Below are 18680 nucleotides of genomic sequence, written 5' to 3'. Positions count from 1 at the left end.
TCAAACTGAGGATGCTGGGATGAAGAGGGGCTGAGTGAGAGAGTCACCAGCAGACCCAGACCCAGAGAGAGCAAGATGGGCATGCCAGACTGAGAAAAGGTACCAAACCATATGACAAAGTATAGATAAGAAACATGGGTTAATTTAAGTGTAAGAGTTAGCTGTAACAAACCTGAGCTATTGGCCGAGCATTTGTAATTAATATTAAGCCTCTGAGTGATTATTTGAGAGCAGTTGCAGGAAAGAAACGTCTGCCTACATGGTAGGCAAGAACCAACTCTGGAAAGTTGGCCTCTAACCTCCATACTCATGCCACGGTGTGCACACACACACACACACACACACACACACACACACACACACACAGAGAGAGAGAGAGAGAGAGAGAGAGAGAGAGAGAGAGAGAGAGAGAGAGAGACTAAATAGGTAAATGAAATTTAAAAATTTTACAAATGCATAAGAAAATTTGCCAGTTGAGCCCATTTTTAAAAATTTAGATCTATTTATTTTATATGTATGAGTATTTTGTCTGCATGTATGTATGGGCAACATGTGTGTGCTTGGTACCATCCAGCTTTAGAGGGCTTAGGTTCCCTGGAACTGGTTATGAGCCACCGTGTGGGTGTCTGGAACCTCACTTGAGTACTCTGGAAAAGCAGCCTGCTCTCTTCACTGCCAAGTCTTCTTTCCAGCCCCTAATGTAAATGTTTGTAAGTTTACAATTCAATGACATTTTGTATGTGCACAATGCTGTGCAACTGTCACCACTACATATTTACTTCTAAAAGGCTTTCCTTAGCCCCAAAGGAAACCTCTAATCTACTGTCTGTCTAAACTTGCTTTTTCTGGGTATTTTACATGAAGAGGATTGTGATTTTTTTTTCTTTTGTATCTGCCTTGTTTCACTTAACTGTTTTCAAAGTCCAGTCATGTTTTATCATATATTGCAATTGCACTCCTCTTTAGAAAGATTGTATTAAGATATTGATGGGAGAGGGATTAGATGGATCAGCAGGTAAAGGTGCTTTTGTGCAAGCCTGGTGACCTGAGTTCAATCCCTGGAACTCACATAATAGTGGAAGGAGAAGCCAATGTGTTGGTGCATGATTTAATCCCAGCACTTTGGAGATAGAGTCAGAAAGATGTCTGTGGGTTCAAGGCCAGCCTGGTCTACAATCTGAGTTCCAGGCCAGGTTCCATAGTGAGACCTTGTCTCAACAATGACAAAAAAAAAAAAAATGGAAGGAGAGAACCAACTCCACAAAGCTGTTCTTTGACTTCCACACATGTCCCCAGACATATTATGTACACCCACACAACAATAAACAAAATAAAAATGAAAAGATAGTAGATCAGAACTTGGAATATAGCTCTACAGAGAACTTGCATAGTAAGCACAGGTATTGGTTCAGTCCTCAGACCCACATAAACCAAGTGTGATGGTGTGCTCCTGTCATCTGAGCACCTAGTGTGTGGAAGCAGAAGGACAAGGAGTTCAAGATAATCCTCAGGTTTTGTCCCCAGCACCAACATGGCAGCCCATGGCCATCTCTAACTCATTCTTTGAGATCCAGCTCCCCCTTCTGGCCTCCATGGGCACTGCACACACATGCAAACAAACACTCATACACGTAAAATCGATCTCTTTGAAGAGATGACATAAAGCTGCACTGTGGCACTGTGGTTAGAGTGGGGCTTATGGAGGTCAGATAATCAACACAGTTTTAGCTCAGGTCTGGCTCACAGTTCCAGGATGCAAATTGAGATTGACACCATGGCTGTGGTGGTGCCTGTATCCTAGCATCTGGGGAGCTGAGGCAAGGAGGAACACCTCAAGTTGAAAGACAGCCTGGGCTACATAATGAGTTCAAGGCCACGTAGGCTACATAGCAAACCCCTGACTCAAACAAACAACAGCAGCAAAAACAACCAGACATTTACCACCAAACCAAACAACCTGGAATTCACACGATGCAAAGACAGAATGGATTCTTATAAGCTGTCCTCTGACCTCCATATGTACACCAAGGTATACACACATAAATAAATTGTAGAAAGAAATTTAAAAGAAAGAAAGAAATGGACATAATTAGTAGCTAGAAGAGTCCCTGTATTGTCCCCTAACCTCTAGCACCCATTAGAGCTACTTCTACCTAAGAGAATATTAAGTCAAAAGCAATTATAGTATCCCTGCAGGAACTGCAAAGATGAGTGCCACCAATCACAGAACTGAGGATGTGAATTTGGACCTGCCCCATTCATTATACCTCTCTGTGGGGATGTTTTGTTTGTGCTCTCACAAATAAAACTTTCCTGGAGATCAGAGTGTGGAGCTAGAAACTAGAAGCCAGGCAGTGGTGGAACACACCTTTAATCTCCACTTGGGAGGAAGAAGCAGAAAGTGATTTGGCTGGGCAGAGAGAGGACGTGATAAGGCAGAGTAGGGACCGGAGCTTGCTTGCCCCTTTCAGTCTGAGGATTTCATAGTAAGAACACTAGTGGCTGGCTGTTCAACTTCTCTGATCTTTCAGCATTTACCCTGATATCTGGCTCTGGGTTTTTATTATTAAAGACCAATTATGATTCATGCTATGTCTGGCATCCCAACTTTTGTGATGCAAATTTACAAAAAAGCCACTTGCCTATGGCTTTGCAGTCACCAGCACAGGCCAGAGCTGCATGTGGCCAGAGTCCCTACCCCACTGGCTAAGTTTCTGTTGCAGCCTCTCTGCAACAAACTCCATAGAATTTTGGGCTCCAAAAACTGGAGTTAGCCGTTTTCACACATTCCCCTGGGGAAATGACTGGCCCTTTGACTTCTCTCCTGGTGGGTTGTGGGCTCTCCCTGGATGCCCTCCTCAGGCTGCTACCACACTAGGTAGCTGCCTTGAAACCCTGCTCAGGCTTCTACTGTTCTACGCAGAAGCAGTCAGCCTCACATGTGAATCATCATCGTTGGCAGATTTGGTGAGACAATTGGGAATTCTTAAAGGGAGGAATTAGTAAAAAGAGTTTTTCCCCCTCATTAAAAAATAGGAAACACGCTTTCCGCGCTACTCTGGGACGGGTCCATACGGCGTTGTTCTTGATTCCCGTCGTAACTTAAAGGGAAACTTACACAATGTCCGGAGCCCTTGATGTCCTGCAGATGAAGGAGGAGGATGTCCTCAAATTCCTTGCTGCAGGAACCCACTTAGGTGGCACCAACCTTGACTTTCAGATGGAGCAGTACATCTACAAAAGGAAAAGTGATGGTATCTACATCATAAATCTGAAGAGGACCTGGGAGAAGCTGTTGCTTGCAGCCCGTGCTATTGTTGCCATTGAGAACCCTGCTGATGTCAGCGTCATCTCCTCCAGGAACACTGGGCAGCGAGCTGTGCTGAAGTTTGCTGCCGCCACTGGAGCCACTCCGATTGCTGGCCGCTTCACCCCTGGGACCTTCACTAACCAGATCCAAGCAGCCTTCAGGGAGCCGCGGCTTCTAGTGGTGACTGATCCCAGAGCTGACCACCAGCCCCTCACAGAGGCGTCTTATGTCAACCTGCCCACCATTGCGCTGTGTAACACAGACTCTCCTCTGCGCTATGTGGACATTGCCATCCCATGCAACAATAAGGGAGCGCACTCAGTGGGTCTGATGTGGTGGATGCTGGCCCGGGAAGTACTCCGCATGCGTGGCACTATCTCCCGTGAGCACCCATGGGAAGTTATGCCTGATCTTTACTTCTACAGAGACCCAGAGGAGATTGAGAAGGAGGAACAGGCCGCTGCTGAGAAGGCTGTGACCAAGGAGGAATTCCAGGGTGAATGGACTGCACCAGCTCCTGAGTTCACTGCTGCTCAGCCAGAGGTGGCAGACTGGTCTGAGGGTGTACAGGTGCCCTCTGTACCCATCCAGCAGTTCCCTACTGAAGACTGGAGTGCCCAGCCAGCCACTGAGGACTGGTCCGCAGCTCCTACAGCGCAGGCCACCGAGTGGGTTGGAGCCACCACTGAGTGGTCCTGAGCTCCTCTGCAGACACCTGAGCAAAGGGAAAAAAGGTGGAAGGAAAATAAAGTTCCTACGAGCTGTCAAAAAAAAAAAAAAAAAAAAAAATAGGAAACACTATTACAATGGAGGGAGTTAGGTCTCTGTATGATAATACACTGGACAGTTTGAAAATGGAACAATTAAATGAAAGGATAATTAATTTAGATGAGATTTATGTAATGTCAATTATAAATATTATATGTTTGATCATTTTTGTTTAATCACTAAAAAAGTTGGTTAAAATGAAAGCCAAGATACAAGTTTTAGAAAAACTTATTAAAACAGAACATAGAGATATTCAGACCCAGAGAGAGGAATTTAAAGGAGAACCAATCTCAGCATTGCATTATAAGGTTAGAGGAAGAACAGCCTAAGGTTTTCAAACAGCCAACCTTAATTTATCCAGTAACTTTACAGGAACTGCCAAATGATAGATATCCTCAAGGCTGTGTAAGAGCTGAATGGACTCCTGTGCAAATGTTAGATTTGAGGAGATTCAAGAAAGCTATAGTTTCATATGGCATGCATTCTCCTTTTGTGAAGCAAATGTTAAACTCGAGGTCAACTTGTAATAGAATTATCCCTCAAGACTGAAGAGACTTGATTATAGTAGTCTTAGAGGCTAGTTCTCAGTTACAGTGGAGGACCTGGTGGAAAGATGAGGCTAAGACCAATGAACAATGAAGTAGTGCTAGAGGTATGGAAATCTCCCAAGACCAACTTCTTGGAGAGGGAGATTATACTAATGTACAAAGACAATCTCTAAATGATGACCACACCCTGGCTTTATGCCAGCAGCAGCCTTGAATGCTTGGGACAGAACTGAAGAAGTAGGAAAGAAAACTTAGTCATTTACTAAAGATATACAGGGCCCAAAAGAAACCTTCACTGATTACTTACAAATAATAATTGAACCTCTGGCTTTTGAAAATGCTAATGTACAATGCAAAAGGGTAACTAGGCTGTTAAAGGCATGATCAGCACCCTTAGAGGAATGGATCTGAGATACAATCAATATTGAATGTCATAACTATGATGATGCTTGGACAGGAGAGGTGATTTTCAGAAGTTGGAAGAAAAATTGAAATGTCAAGTGTTTCAAACAAGGTCACCTAAGAAGGGATTATAAACAAGGCATTCCTAGAAACAATGTTTTTTTCTAAGAATAATCCCAAGAAAATGCCCCTCCCTTCTGGAGTATACAGAAGGTATGGCAGAGGCAGGCATTTGACTAATGAATGTAGATCAACAAGGGACAGTCAAGGTAACCCTTTGCCATTGAGAAATGCCTTGAGGGGCCTCTCGCAGGCCCCCATCTCAAATTCCATTTATTTGTTTCCTGTCATCATGGAAGACACTCCTTCCCAGAGCAATTAAAAAACTTAATGTTGCCTGAAGGTGGTGGCGCACACCTTTAATCCCAGCACTCAAGAGGCAGAGCCAGGCGGATCTCTATAAATTCGAGGCCAGCCTGATCTACAGAGCGAGATCCAGGACAGGTACCAAAACTTCACAGAGAAACCCTGTCTCGAAAAACAAACAAACAAACAAACAAAAACACCTAATGCCTCTTGTAAGGAACCATATTGCTCTGGATGATAGAACAGCTATGGAAGAGAGAATAAAGATTCAGGAGAAACCATAAAGTGAATATTTTGGCAAACTTCTATAATTGAACAAAGACCAAAATTAAAAATACGAATAAATGATGTTGTCATTGAAGGTCTTGTTACACACAGGTGCAGATGTAACAATACTTGCACCAGGATCTTGGCATCCAAATTGACCTCTTCAGGAGGTCAATGTTTAGGTTTTAGGGATTGGAACATTATCTCAGGTAAAACAGAGCACAAGATGGGTCAAATGTATAGGGCCAGAAGGACAGAGAGGAAAATTAAAGTCATATGTGGCTCATATAGCAATGAATCTATGGGGACATGATTTGTTACAACAATGGAATACCCAGATTAACATTCCTCCAACCTAAGAAACAAACTATAAATTAACTTATGTTTCTGGGGAAAATATTAGAAGGTGTTATAAAGAGCAGTCATTGACCATTCAGTTTGTACAAGAACAGGGCACAACAGCTGCTAATTTTTCAAAGGAACCAAGAGCCCCAACTGTAAAATGGTTAATGGACAAACCGGTATGGGTTGAGCAGTAGCCTTTAAAATCAGAGAAATTACAGGCCTTAGAACACCTGATATAAGAGCTGCTAAATGCTCAGCATATTTAAGAATCAACCAGCCCTTGGAATTCTCCTGTATTGTTATTAAAAAGAAATCTGGACAATGGAGAATGGTAACAGATCTAAGAGCTATTAATAAGGTGATTCAGCCAGTGGACTCTCTACATTCTGGAATTCCTTTGTCCTCTCTGTTATTTAAATAATGGTCTCTTATAGATATCAATTTAAAAGATTGTTTCTTCACTATACCTTTACAAGAAAAAGACAGAGAAAATTTGCCTTCACAGTACCTCCTTATAATAATTCTCAGGCTGTTAAGAGATATTAATGGAAGGTTCTCCCACAGGGAGTGTTAAATAGCCCCACCCTGTGCCAATATTTTGTAAGTCAGCCATTGGAAATGACATGTAAGCAATTCCTCAATCTATAGTTCACCATTACATGGATGTCATCTTACTAGATGATTCAATTGTAGATACTTCAGAGAAAATGTTTGAAGAAATGAAGAAAATTTTGCCTTGTTGGGGACTACAAATTGTTCCTGAAAAAAATACAAGAAGGAGATTCTATTAATTACTTAGGATATGAAATAGAATTTTAAATAAATAAAAATTTAGACCCCAAAAGGTATAAATTAGGAGAGATCGATTATGGACTCTTAATGACTTTCAAAGATTGCAGGAAACATCCAAACTATGGCCCACTATTGAAGTAGAAAATCAAGAACTGATTAATTTGTTCAAAACCTTAAATGGTGACAAAGACTTAAATAGTCCAAGAGAGAGAATTGGCTTTGGTGGAAAAGAAATTACAGGATGTTCATGTGGATAGTTTGGATCCAGAGCTTGATTGAATTCTGGTTATCTTGCCTTTTAATTATTCTCCTACAGGAATTTTAATGCAGAGGGAAGATATTACCTTAGAGTGGATCTTTTTACCACATAAACAGAGTAAAAAATTAAAAACTTATGTGGAAAAGGTCTCTGAGTTGATCCTAAAAGGAAAATTGAGACTTCATCAATTAGCAGGAATAGACCCAGCAAAAATCGTATAGTATCTTTTACTAATGATGAAACTGACAAATTAAGCCAGGCAGTGGTGGCGCACGCCTTTAATCCCAGCACTTCGGAGGCAGAGGCAGGCGGATCTCTGTGAGTTCGAGGCCAGCCTGGTCTACAAAGCGAGTTCCAGGAAAGGTGCAAAGCTACACAGAGAAACCCTGTCTCGAAAAACAAAAACAAAACAAAAAATTTTAAAGAAATAATTATTTCTTAAGGTCATACAATGCCTCCCTGGTTCGGCATAAAGAAGGTCAAATACCCCTCCTATTGCAGAACCATTTTAGTTAGTAAATATCAATTGATAACATTGGGTCCAGTTCCCTGGTATATCAACAGTCATTTGGTCATTTGTCCCGTGTCAGGGTTTTTTACCTTTGTCCCACCTTCTAGCTCTCTCTTGGGAACAGGGAACACAGGACAATGTATTCTCCATAACTGCTTCAAGCGGAAACAGGATTCAGGGGGTCAGGACTCTGGCTAGTCAAAGGGAAGGAGGGAACCCAGGCAATGGGGCATTTATCAGAAGTATGTGGTCATCTGACCTAGCTGTAGAAACAAGAAATAATTACATTTTGGCTGGACTGGTCCACCACCAGCCTTCAGCAGGTCCATGTCTCAGAGGCTGAAGTCAGTAGCCGATGCCTGGATGTGTCAGTCAGCCAGATGGAAGCCTTCTGAAACAGACACAGACTAGAGACAAGAGTGAAAATTTTGTGAATTTGTTTGGAACCTCTTGGCCTTAGTAATTGGAAAAGGGAGACCAGGAGGGAAATACCATCCTCAGGAATAGACGGGTGAGGAAAACTGAAAACTCATTTATCTGGAGCTTGTTTGACCTCTGTGATGTGGCCCCAATGATTTCTTTTGATCCTGTGAAGTTTATATGAATTTTAAAATGAGCCATCAAGTTGGCTATATCCCCAGCATGTGGGGAGGATAGGTCTCTTGGGCCCATTCACTCCAGCCTAAGAGTGGCAGCTGGGGAACACTAGGCCAAGGCTGGAGGACTTTCCTCGGCCTGTAAAACAATATGCAGCAAGAGGCGATTTCCTTACCTCCTCCCATACAGGTGACCTGAGCGCCAGGTGCCCCACCCACGCTCGAGCCACAGACAGGTCTGTTTTGACCTTATTAAAGACCAACCACATGATTGCCTTTATCAAATATGGTGCCTGACCTCGTGGTCATGTGGGGTTTTTTTCCCCCTAAAACAAACAACAGATAAGGCACATTCGCAATAGGAAATAGACTTTTTGAAAGAAAGAGGGAGAAAAAAATTTATGGGAAACTTTTATGGTTAATGAATTGGAGCTTGGAGGTGGTGCTTCAGAGGAGACTGGGAATGGAGTAGCAACGCAACTGGGTGAGAGAGAGGGGACACACACACACACACCACCCCCCGTGCTGTGGCATGGTGCAAGCAGCCATGGTTGGGGCGGAGGACGATAGGAATAGGTGCATTTTCCCCAGTGAGGTAAAAGTCCAGCAGACTGATCTCCAGTGTCCCAGAGGGTCAGCGAGGGCCAATGAATGGCGCAAGATCGTCAATGGACCGTCGTACCAAAGGCTATGGGCCATGGAATTGAGTGGGCACAGGCTGTCTCCATATGCAGGCACATAGGGACAGGGGCCGAAAGTCTTAAAGCCTGAAAGACATGTGGTCCCGGCACCGGAACTTCGAGAGACAACGACAAATTCTGAATTGTGGGGAAATGGAAGAACAGAAGGGTGGGAAATGACCAAACCGATAGTGTGAAGAGTCCTCAACAGTGCTCCAGCCAGAAAAAAATGGTGGGCAGTACAGGGTCCCTGCAGACATCATGGCACCAATGTTATGATATCGCACATGGAGGACTGCAGCTGGCCAGGGTGTCCCACGGGTGAGGGAAAACATGCTGGCATGCTGGGCAGATGCAGCGGCGGGGCTGCAGGGAGTGAGACAAGCCATGCAGGCATGACAGCAGCAGCGGCGGGTGGACATTCATCCATAACCCAGGTGCTGCACCCTCACAGAAACGAATTTATTATAATGGGAGAAAAAGAGAAAGATACAGAAAGAGGAGGACAGGAAGAGAAGAGAGGGAAAGCGGAGGTGTGTGCACCTCATGGCGGGGAAGAGAGAGGAAGGGGAGGGGTTTTTCCTTAAAATGAGGCTTTTATGTCAGGACGCAGGGTGGCACCAAGGGGTGGGATTTCAAGGGGCAGGTCAGAATATCAACAGTCAGCCTGCCAGCTCTCCCCTGTCTTCACCACCGGGGTGAGCTCTCCAGCATTGCCCTGGCTAGTTTTCCCCTTGCAGTTATGATCAAGGGGTGGAGTCAGTCCTATCCCCCATACCCCCACCCCTCCACCCCTCACCCCCCCATCCCCCGCTTTCACATCCTCAGGGTCTGTTCTATTCCTACACCTTCAGGGCCAGCTCTACTGTGTTGCCCAAGGTGCAGAGGTCACTGCAGCTGCTGAGGGGCAGAGACAAGTCTCCCGCTCTTATGGCCTCAGGGCCAGTCTCCCACATGTGGTGTGTGGGGGTGATTTCTCCCCCACCCGAGCTGCCACATGACAGATGAGTAATGGGGACAACTCTCCCATGCTCACAACTTTGGGGCTGGCTCACCCACACCTCCGCCAACAGTGTTGGTTCTATTGTGCTGCCTAGGCAAGATGCATGACCTCAACTTCTTAGACTGCAGTCCCCTCACTCTGACCCCTGTGAGCAAATAAATATCATTAGGATATGTGTATCCGGTCAGGTTGGCACAGCATGCGTCAAGACTCCAAACACAAAACTGCTTTCATTCCTAAGGGTTTGGAAGTCATTCTCGGGAGCAGACTGAGTACTAGTCTTGAAGATGAGCTTTCTTTGGAATGTGCAGGCTTTGAGCAACCCACATCTGCTGAGTTCACTCTGCAAAATGCAGCAGCATTCGAGAACTTCAGATTTACAATCAGTTTAGATCCAATGCCCAATGATCACTGAAAAGTCTAGTTATTTAAAATTCTTTTAAAATTATTTTAAAGACAGATCTTAGTATGTTTATAGGCTAGAGAGTATGTGTGCAAGACAAGAGGACTCTCGTAAATCTAGGAAGAAAAAGAGTAAAGATTAGCTGGGTGATGGTGGTGCACCCCTTTAATCCCAGCACCCAGGAGGCAATGATAGGCAGGTGGATCTCTGTGAGTTTGAAGTCAGTCTGGTCTACAGCGTTCCAGCACAGCCAGGGCTACACAGAGGAACCCTGTCAAGAGAATAAATAATAGAGGGTGTCGAAGTGGACAGAATCCAGGCACAGCTATCATGGAGGACTCCCCAGGAACTGACGGAAATAAGCACACTAGTGGGGGACCTGGGAGAGGGCAGCGGGGTATGGATAGTCTCTTGACACCTTGTGGTCTTTTGGTGAACAAAAGGTACTCACTGCTAAGAACATCTGTTGACATCAGAAACACTGGAGGAGCAACCGAGGTTGGCGTAGGAATCATGGATCACAGCCCTTCTCAACAGCACTGTGATTTTTTTCCATGTATTTTGTAGAGAATTTATTGGGAAGATGCTGGGACCCTCACTGAATAAGGGGCCAGAATCACGTTTGGAATGGACCCTGGCAATGAAGAAGCCTGAAATATTCTTACCTCTGCTCTCCACGGACATGATGGAAGTTAGCCGTGATGGCTTTCAAGATTTGTTTGTTTGTTTGTTTGGTTTTGTTTTGTTTTTGTTTTTTGAGACAGGGTTTCTCTGTGTAGCCTTGGCTGTCCTGGATCTCACTCTGTAGACCAGGCTGGCCTCAAACTCACAGAGATCCTCCTGCCTCTGCCTCCCAAGTGCTGGGATTAAAGGCACCCGCCCCCCACCTTTCAAGTTTTTAAGTTACAACCTGGGCCCAGAAGCACTGTAAAATTCCTGTATGAGGAATAGTCACTAGTCGGTGGTAACGGATACAGGCACTTCCAACAGTGGAGACTTGGCAGACATCCTAGGCCCTGGCTAGGGAAAGGCAGGGTCCCTGGGCTAAGGGGTTCAATCTCCATCATAACAGTGAATTTCTTCTCAGCCAAAGAGCTAGATTCACATTTTGTGAAGAGTAATTCCAGAAGGAGCAGAATTTATCCATTAAATATTTTAATGGAACTATCTGGCAAGGCCCCTGCCCAGAGGGCACTCATTATCCACGAAGAAACAAACGGTTACAATCAGCTTGCTAAACACCTAAACAAAAGTAATAACAAACAACGACCACGACGTAGCCCATCTGCTCCCTACCTAATGCTGACATCAGATGCACTACAGGAAGAAGCAACCGCAGGATGATGTTGCTGGAATATGGTAAGTCATAGAAATTCCACTTTGGTGCAGCTGCTGAGGGCAAAGGGCAGTCAGGTTTTACTGAGCACCTAATTAGGTGGGTGCCTTGAATGACCTCACTTTAATTACGAGCAAAAGCTGAATGGGGCCCCATGGAAGGTTCCATGCTGTTTCCTTATTTTGGTGAAAACCAGGGAAAAAAATAAAACCCAGTTCCCAGGGATTTTCCCAGCTACTAGCTACCTGCCTCAGGCTCATGTCCCCTCTACCTGCTAGATTCTAGTCCTCCACTTTTTTCTTAAAATCAAACCTCTCACTGGGCGATGGCACACGCCTTTAATCCCAGCACTCAGGAGGCAGAGGCAAGTGGATCTCTGGATTTCTGTGAGTTCAAGGTCAGTCTGGTCTACACAGAGAAACTCTGTCTCCAAAAAAAAAAGAAACAAAAACAAAAACAAAAAAGAACAATCAAACCTCTCGGTTTACTGTGCTGATGCCTCAGACCCAACCTGAACTAATTTTCGGAATGTGGTGAAGATTTGGTTTTATCACATCTCTAAAAAGAAATCTTGGGGCGTTTAGAGGTCTGAAACCAACAAACATACTGGCATTCCCCCCCTATCAGTGTCTAGTTAAAACAGACCGGAGGAGTCCACGGTGCATACCACGGTACTGCTGTTTTCGTACGATCCTTAACAAGAGGCACTGAAAACAGTGCCTTGGAGATTTCTCATGTGGGAACTGAGAGTCACTCTTCAAAGAACAACTGGCCAGCAGCTGGAGTTGATGGCTACTCTCCCAGAGGGCCTGCGGTTCGATTCCCAGTATACACATGGTGGCTCACAACCCCAGTTCCAGGGAATATGATCCCTCATCTGGCCTCTTTTGGGCACCAGGCCCAAATATGGTGCATAGATAGACATACAGGCAAAACACTCAAACACATAAAAATAAATAAATCTTTAAAATATGTATATACACCTTTAAAAAAAAAAACATTTGAACAGAGCCAGATGTGGCGGCACCAGCCTACCACAACTATTCAGAAGGTTGAGGTGTGAGAATCACTTAAGCCACACATTAAAGACCACTTGAGGCAGTGAGACCACTATCACACACACACACACACACACACACACACACACACACACACACACACACACAACTTGGGCACAAAGTAGTTGTGATTAGGTTTTCTGAAGAGCCACTGTGTGGATAAAGTACTAAACATGGTCTAGGCCAAGTTTTCGAAGGAGAATGCAGTATATAGCCTTCTAAAAATTAGCACCATCACACAAGGAAATGACCTGCCACGTGAGGTAGTGAACTCCAGTCAGTTTTCAGCAATGACCGATCACTTGGCAGGAGTGATTTTTCACATGATACGGAAACAGAGACAGAGCAGGGGAGGTTCTGCCCCTTACACATGAACTAAGAAGGCAGCCCTAGAGAGGCCGGGGGGAAAAAGACACCCACATTATTTTAAGATGGGTTAGCTTGGAAAGCTTTAATCAAATGGTGTCATCCCTCCTGGTAACTGTTCTAGACAAGCTGTAAGGCAGCCAGTGTGGTGGAATACACTGGAGTTCGGGATGTGGAGCCGGGGACCAGGGCTTTAGCTCTTCCCGCTCTGTACGACCTCTGAACCCCTGCATAAGTGACCTTCCACAGTCTTCGTCACGCTACAGGGCACTCCTCCTCTGACCAGGCCCTGCTAGAACAGGTCTAGGGCTACCATTGGGGATGTGGGGGCTGCACTTGTGGACAGCGAGAGACCACCTCTGCCGGAAGCACCGGCCACACTCAAGGCAGGGGAAAGGCTTCTCCCCGGTGTGCAGAAGCTGGTGCTGAGCCAGATGGCTCCACTGGGCAAAGCGTTTGGAGCAAAGGTCACAGGCATAGGGCCGCTCGCCCGAGTGCACACGCCGGTGACTAGCCAGCAGGGAGGGGTAGGCAAAGCGGCGGCCACAGTCCTCGCAAGCATGCAGCTTCTCCTCCGTGTGGGTGCTGCGGTGGATGGCCAGGGAGCCGCTCCTTCGGAAGGCACGTCCGCAGTCCGGGCAGGGGTAGGGCTTCTCACCCGTGTGCAAGAGCTGGTGCTGGAGCAGGGTGCTGCGCTGGGAGAAGCGGGCTTCACAGTGCTCACAGGCGTAGGGCCGCTCCCCAGAGTGCACACGCCGGTGGCTAACCAGGCGGGAGGAGGAGGAGAAACGTCGCTCGCAGTCAGGACAGGGGTAAGGCTTCTCTCCTGTGTGGATGCGCTGGTGGATGACCAGGGCGGTGCGCTGGCGGAAGCGGCGGCTGCACTCCAGGCAGGTATAGGGCTTCTCTCCCGTGTGTGTCCGCTGGTGGATAGCGAGCAGGGATGGGTAGGCGAAGCGACGCCCACAGCTAGGGCACTGGTGAGGTTTCTCACCCGTGTGTGTGGTCCGGTGATTGGCCAGGGACCGGCTCCGTCGAAAGCAGCGGCCACAGTCAGGGCAGTGGTAGGGCTTCTCGCCTGTGTGTATGACCTGGTGCTGAGACAGGTTCTTCCGCTGGGAAAAACGTTTGCCACACTGGTCACAAACGTAGGGGCACTCCCCAGAGTGCGCCCGCCGGTGACTGACCAACAGAGATGGGTAGGAAAAGCGGCGCCCACAGTCCGGGCAAGGGTAGGGCTTCTTCAGATTCTGGGCGCATTTGTGGCTCTCCAGGGCGGGGTGGTCAGGGAAGGTACAGCCACAGTCAGGGCAGATGGGGCCTCCAGATGTCTGCCTGGGAATCAGCCGCGGTTTGCTGGGCTTCCGCCCTCGCTTCCCCTTTCGGGGTGTCTCCATAGGTGGGAACACTTCCTTCTCTTCATTCTTCTGTCTGGTTCGGGTTTCTACCGGGAAACAGAGAGATTAAATACTGGGCTCCGATGCTTGCCTAGTAACGTTATGGGTTACAAGAGCAATACACTCAGATCCTGTCAACTGTTAGAGTCAGAGAGAGCGAACAGTGGCGTGCAAATGTGGAAGGCATTTAGAGCTCCTCATCCACCTCATGTAAGATGGGGGGGGGGGGGTTTAAGCTGACTTTTAAAACAGAGTGTCTGAGGACTAAGGGTTTGAAAACTTGCATGTTTTTAGTAGAAGGGGGGTAGCTCTATGGGGTACACAGAAACCTTTGTCCCCACCAACCTTGTAGAAACTGTTAGTTTCTTCCAGTATTTGGGGGGTTTGTTTGTTTAGATAGGGTCTCTTGTACTCTAGGCTGGCCTCCAACTCACTATATAAGGGGGGGAGGATGACCTTGAACGTCTTACCCTCCCGCTCCCACTGCCAAGTGCTAACATCAGAGCAGGTACACCTTATTTATGCAGTGCTGGGGGTCAACCCGAGCGTGTGCATGGGAGGCAGTGCTCTACCCCGTGAGCGGCACGCTAAGCTAGCCTTACAGGGTTTATGATGCAATACAAATGCATACGGTTTCCCCATACCTTCCCTACATAAAAGGTGACACACAACATAGAACTTTATGCACACTTTACTGCACTTTCCTTTTTCCCACTTAATATGTTTTCTAAGGATCTCTTCTGGAAAAGCAGGAAGTGCTCCTAACTACTGAGCCATCTCTCCAGCCCAGAATTATTTTTTTTTGGGGGGGGGGGGTTCAAGACAGGGTTTCTCTCTGTAGCTTTGCGCCTTTCCTGGAACTCGCTTTGTAGACCAGGCTGGCCTCGAACTCACAGAGATCCGCTTGCCTCTGCCTCCCAAGTGCTGGGATTAAAGGTGTGTGCCACTACCGCCCGGCCTCAGAATTTGCATTTTAAAAGCAATCCTGTATTTGTTTTATGTCAACTTGACACAAGCTGGAGTCATTTGGGAAGAGGGGAGGGACCTCAATAGAGAAAATGCCTTAACCAAGTTGGCCTGTGGTGCATTTTTGTTAATTAGTGATTGATGTTGGGAGTGCCCAGCCCATTTTTGGTGCCATCCCTGAACAGGTGGCCTTGGGGTATATAAGAAGGCAGTCTTAGCAAGCCAGGAGAGAAACAAGCCAATAAGCAGTCCTCCTCCATGGCCTTTGCTCCAGTTCTTGCCCTTGGCTCCCTTTGATGATGTAATAAACTCTTCCATCGCCTAGCTGGTTTTGGTCACCGTGTTTATCACAGCAATAGAAACCCTAACTAAGACAGAGTGGCTCCAGGAGGGGAGTATTGCTGTGACACACCTAACCATGTGTTTTGAGGAGGTGTGTGCTGGCAACTGTGAGCCGGGAAAGCTACTGAGTGCTCAGGGTGCAGTGGGCTATTCCGTGGGAACTTTGGAGATAATGCTGAGAGCAGTACAATGATGGAGGCCTGGCCTGTAAAGTTCCAGAGGGAAGACTGAGACTCCTTAAAGACTCTACCAAGACCATTTATGTGAGTGTGTATGTATGTATGTATGTATGTATGTATGTATGTATTTTTTGGATTTTCGAGACAGGGTTTCTGTTATTCCTGACTGTCCTGGAACTCACTCTGTAGACCAGGCTGCCTCTGCCTCCTAAGTGCTGGGATTAAAGGCCTGCACCACCACCACCTGGTTACATTTTTAATTAAGAAGCACTAAAGAGAAACCTCTGCTTAGCTAGGACAATTAATGCTGGTCAGCTGGGTTTGAGAAATCAGCATGATTAAAAAAAATACCAGTATCACCAAGGATCACAAATCTGGGAGTATTTCCTCAAGGTCAGCACACAGAGCTGTGGTCCATTATGGGGCCAAGGCTGCATCTCACACTGGCAGCTGAACTTGGTTATGTGTAAGTTTCCTAGGTCATATTACTTCTGGAGGCATAAAGGGTCATGGAGAATAACTATCGCGTGGCACTGTGACAGGCAAGCACAGACCACTGGTGAATGTGCAGCTTCAGCTGAAGTAGAAACCTCAGGATTGAAGGGGTCAGGGAGGGAAACTGAAGCTTGGCAGGATGTGGCAGGGTCAACATCTCTAAAGAGAACCCAGGAGAGGATACTGGTGAAGGTGTGGCCCCAGCATTTTGCAGATACCATTACCACAGCTGACCAACCACCACCCACAGCAGCAGCTGTGGAGTGGGGCCGGCCTGAGCTTAGTTAACCAGCTGCACGTCCAGTGGATGACAGTCACAGAAGCGCCACTGCCAAGCCCTTTGGACCCCAAAGATAGTGAATCTCAGAAGTCTGACCTTGAGAGGTTCATACTGGTGGACTTTCATTTTGCTTTTATTTTATTGTAGCTGTGCCCTGGTTATTACTATTTGGAATAAGAAAGTATGCAACTTATTGTTGTTATTATTACTTTTACAGGAACCTGTATTTGATTTTAGAGAGATTTTGGATATTCTAGAGAAACTTTTTGAAAGAGAATTTGGACATTGTAAGGAGACCCAACTTTTGGAGTGTTTGAATTGAGACGTTGGGATGAACAAGAAAGGGAAGGTTGTGGTTAACAGGATGTGTTTGTGTGTCAAACTGACAAGGGGTCAATTATGCTGGATTGGTTTATGTCAACTTGGCACAAGCTAGAGTCATGTAGGGAGAGAGAACTCAATGAAGAAAATTCCCTCACCAGACTGGCCTCTGGGCAAGCCTGCATTTTCTTAATTAGTGATTGATGTGGAAGGGCCCAGCCCACTGTGGGTGGTGCCATCCCTACGCAAGTGTTCTTGGATATATAGGAAAACAGGGGAGGAGCCAGTCAGCAGCCTTCCTCATGGCTTCTGCTTCAGTTCCTGCCCTGACTTTCTTTGATGATGGGCTGTAATATGAAAATGTAAATTAAATAAACCCCTTCCTCCCCAGGCTGCTTTTGGCCATGTTGTTTATTACAACATAGAAACTTCTGACTAAGACAACTCCCAAATATGCAGCTGCTGGTCTAGAAGCACTTTGGGATCCACGGCTGTAACAACAATGTTAAAGACCTTGGAGTGTATTTCATCCAGTAGTTCACAGCCTAGGAGCACACTCAAATCAATGGGCCTTTTCTTTTCCTTTTTAAATTCAAGAGTGAACCAGGGATTAGAGAGCTGGCTCAGTGGTTGAGGGCTCTTCCTACTCGTCCAGAGGATCCGAGTTCGGTGCAATGGAGGCTAGGTTCCAGATCCTGGGACGCTGGATCTTTTTCAAAGCTCAGTGATTCATTTATGTCAATGGAGTCCTGCAGGGAGTTAGTTTGCCCACAGAACAAGCAACTCGGTTACCCCTAACCAGACCAAAATTCTAGGTTGGGTCGATAGAGTTTAGGGAGTTACACACGAGGGCTGCAGGGTCTCCGTGGGCAGTTTTCACTCACTTCTCTGGAATGTTACCCATCTCCGGTACTCCTGCGGATCTAGGGCCGCCGGTTCCCAATCATCGGTATTTCTTTCCAACCAGGAGATGAGAGCTGGTTTGGGACCTGCACATCCTGGGGAAGGAGAACCAGTCAGGGCTGGCCTCGGGAAAGGATGCTAAAAAAAAAGATACATGACGAGGCTCTGCCCCCACCCCTGACAAGCGGGTCGCAGGTCAGGACCCTGGGTCCCTGCCCCCACTCTACCCCGCCCTCAAGCTCCATCATCCCTTAGGCCCCGCGTCAGCCGACTGGGCCGGGCCTCACCGAGCGCGCCCAGGAGCCCGTAGGTCTCGCGCATCACCTCCCGGTACAGCATCCTCTGCGCGGGCCGCAGGCAGCCCCACTCCTCCGAGGAGAAGTACACGGCCACGTCCGCGAACTTCAAGGCCCTTGGCCTCCGGCCCCTCCTCCGCGTAGGTCCAGCCTCTCCGGGTGCCCGCGCGGGGAGCGGAGCCGAGGGTGGCGCCATCGGACCTGCGCCCCGGCCTTGCCCGGGGCACCGCGCACCCCGAGACCTGGGAGCCCGGCCGGGAAGGCCCGGAGGAAATCGGCAGCGGCCCGACGCAGGCCACACCGTTATTCAGGGAACTCCCGCTGGAACTTGGGTGAGAGGCACCGGAAGATGCCTTCGGGGAAGATGGCGGCGCTGCTCCTGCACCGCCGCTGCCTACAACACAGGCAGCCTCCAGCTATCGATTTTATTGACCCGAGCGCCATGCCGGCTTCTTAACCTCCCTGCCCTAAAGTGTGATGGCGCTGCGAGA

The 18680-nt window shown here is 47.1% G+C and overlaps 2 protein-coding genes across 3 annotated transcripts; one reads left to right on the top strand and one right to left on the bottom strand.

Annotated features, from left to right (window-relative positions):
• The first annotated feature begins 3041 nt into the window (after positions 1 to 3041).
• LOC128124821 (40S ribosomal protein SA) lies at positions 3042 to 4072 on the top strand. The gene has a single exon (XM_052761527.1). The coding sequence runs from the start codon at positions 3122 to 3124 to the stop codon at positions 4007 to 4009; it is 888 nt and encodes a 295-aa protein (XP_052617487.1). The 5' UTR covers positions 3042 to 3121; the 3' UTR covers positions 4010 to 4072.
• Positions 4073 to 13080: 9008 nt separating this feature from the next.
• LOC128095190 (zinc finger protein 689) lies at positions 13081 to 18394 on the bottom strand. 2 transcript variants are annotated; one of them, XM_052713965.1, is made up of 3 exons: positions 18181 to 18394; positions 17875 to 17988; positions 13081 to 14454 (listed from the first exon to the last, which is right to left on the bottom strand). In XM_052713965.1, exons 1-3 carry the CDS (start codon positions 18383 to 18385, stop codon positions 13271 to 13273), a joined length of 1503 nt encoding a protein of 500 aa, XP_052569925.1. In that variant the 5' UTR covers positions 18386 to 18394; the 3' UTR covers positions 13081 to 13270. The 2 variants fall into 2 exon arrangements, with proteins under 2 accessions (XP_052569925.1, XP_052569926.1); XM_052713966.1 differs by lacking the exon at positions 17875 to 17988.
• Positions 18395 to 18680: the final 286 nt, after the last annotated feature.

The sequence above is a fragment of the Peromyscus californicus genome, unplaced genomic scaffold (assembly GCF_007827085.1).
Source record: "Peromyscus californicus insignis strain IS unplaced genomic scaffold, ASM782708v3 Scaffold_4__1_contigs__length_199733344, whole genome shotgun sequence".
Lineage (NCBI taxonomy): Eukaryota > Metazoa > Chordata > Mammalia > Rodentia > Cricetidae > Peromyscus > Peromyscus californicus.
This window is presented reverse-complemented; position numbering and strand designations above follow the sequence as displayed.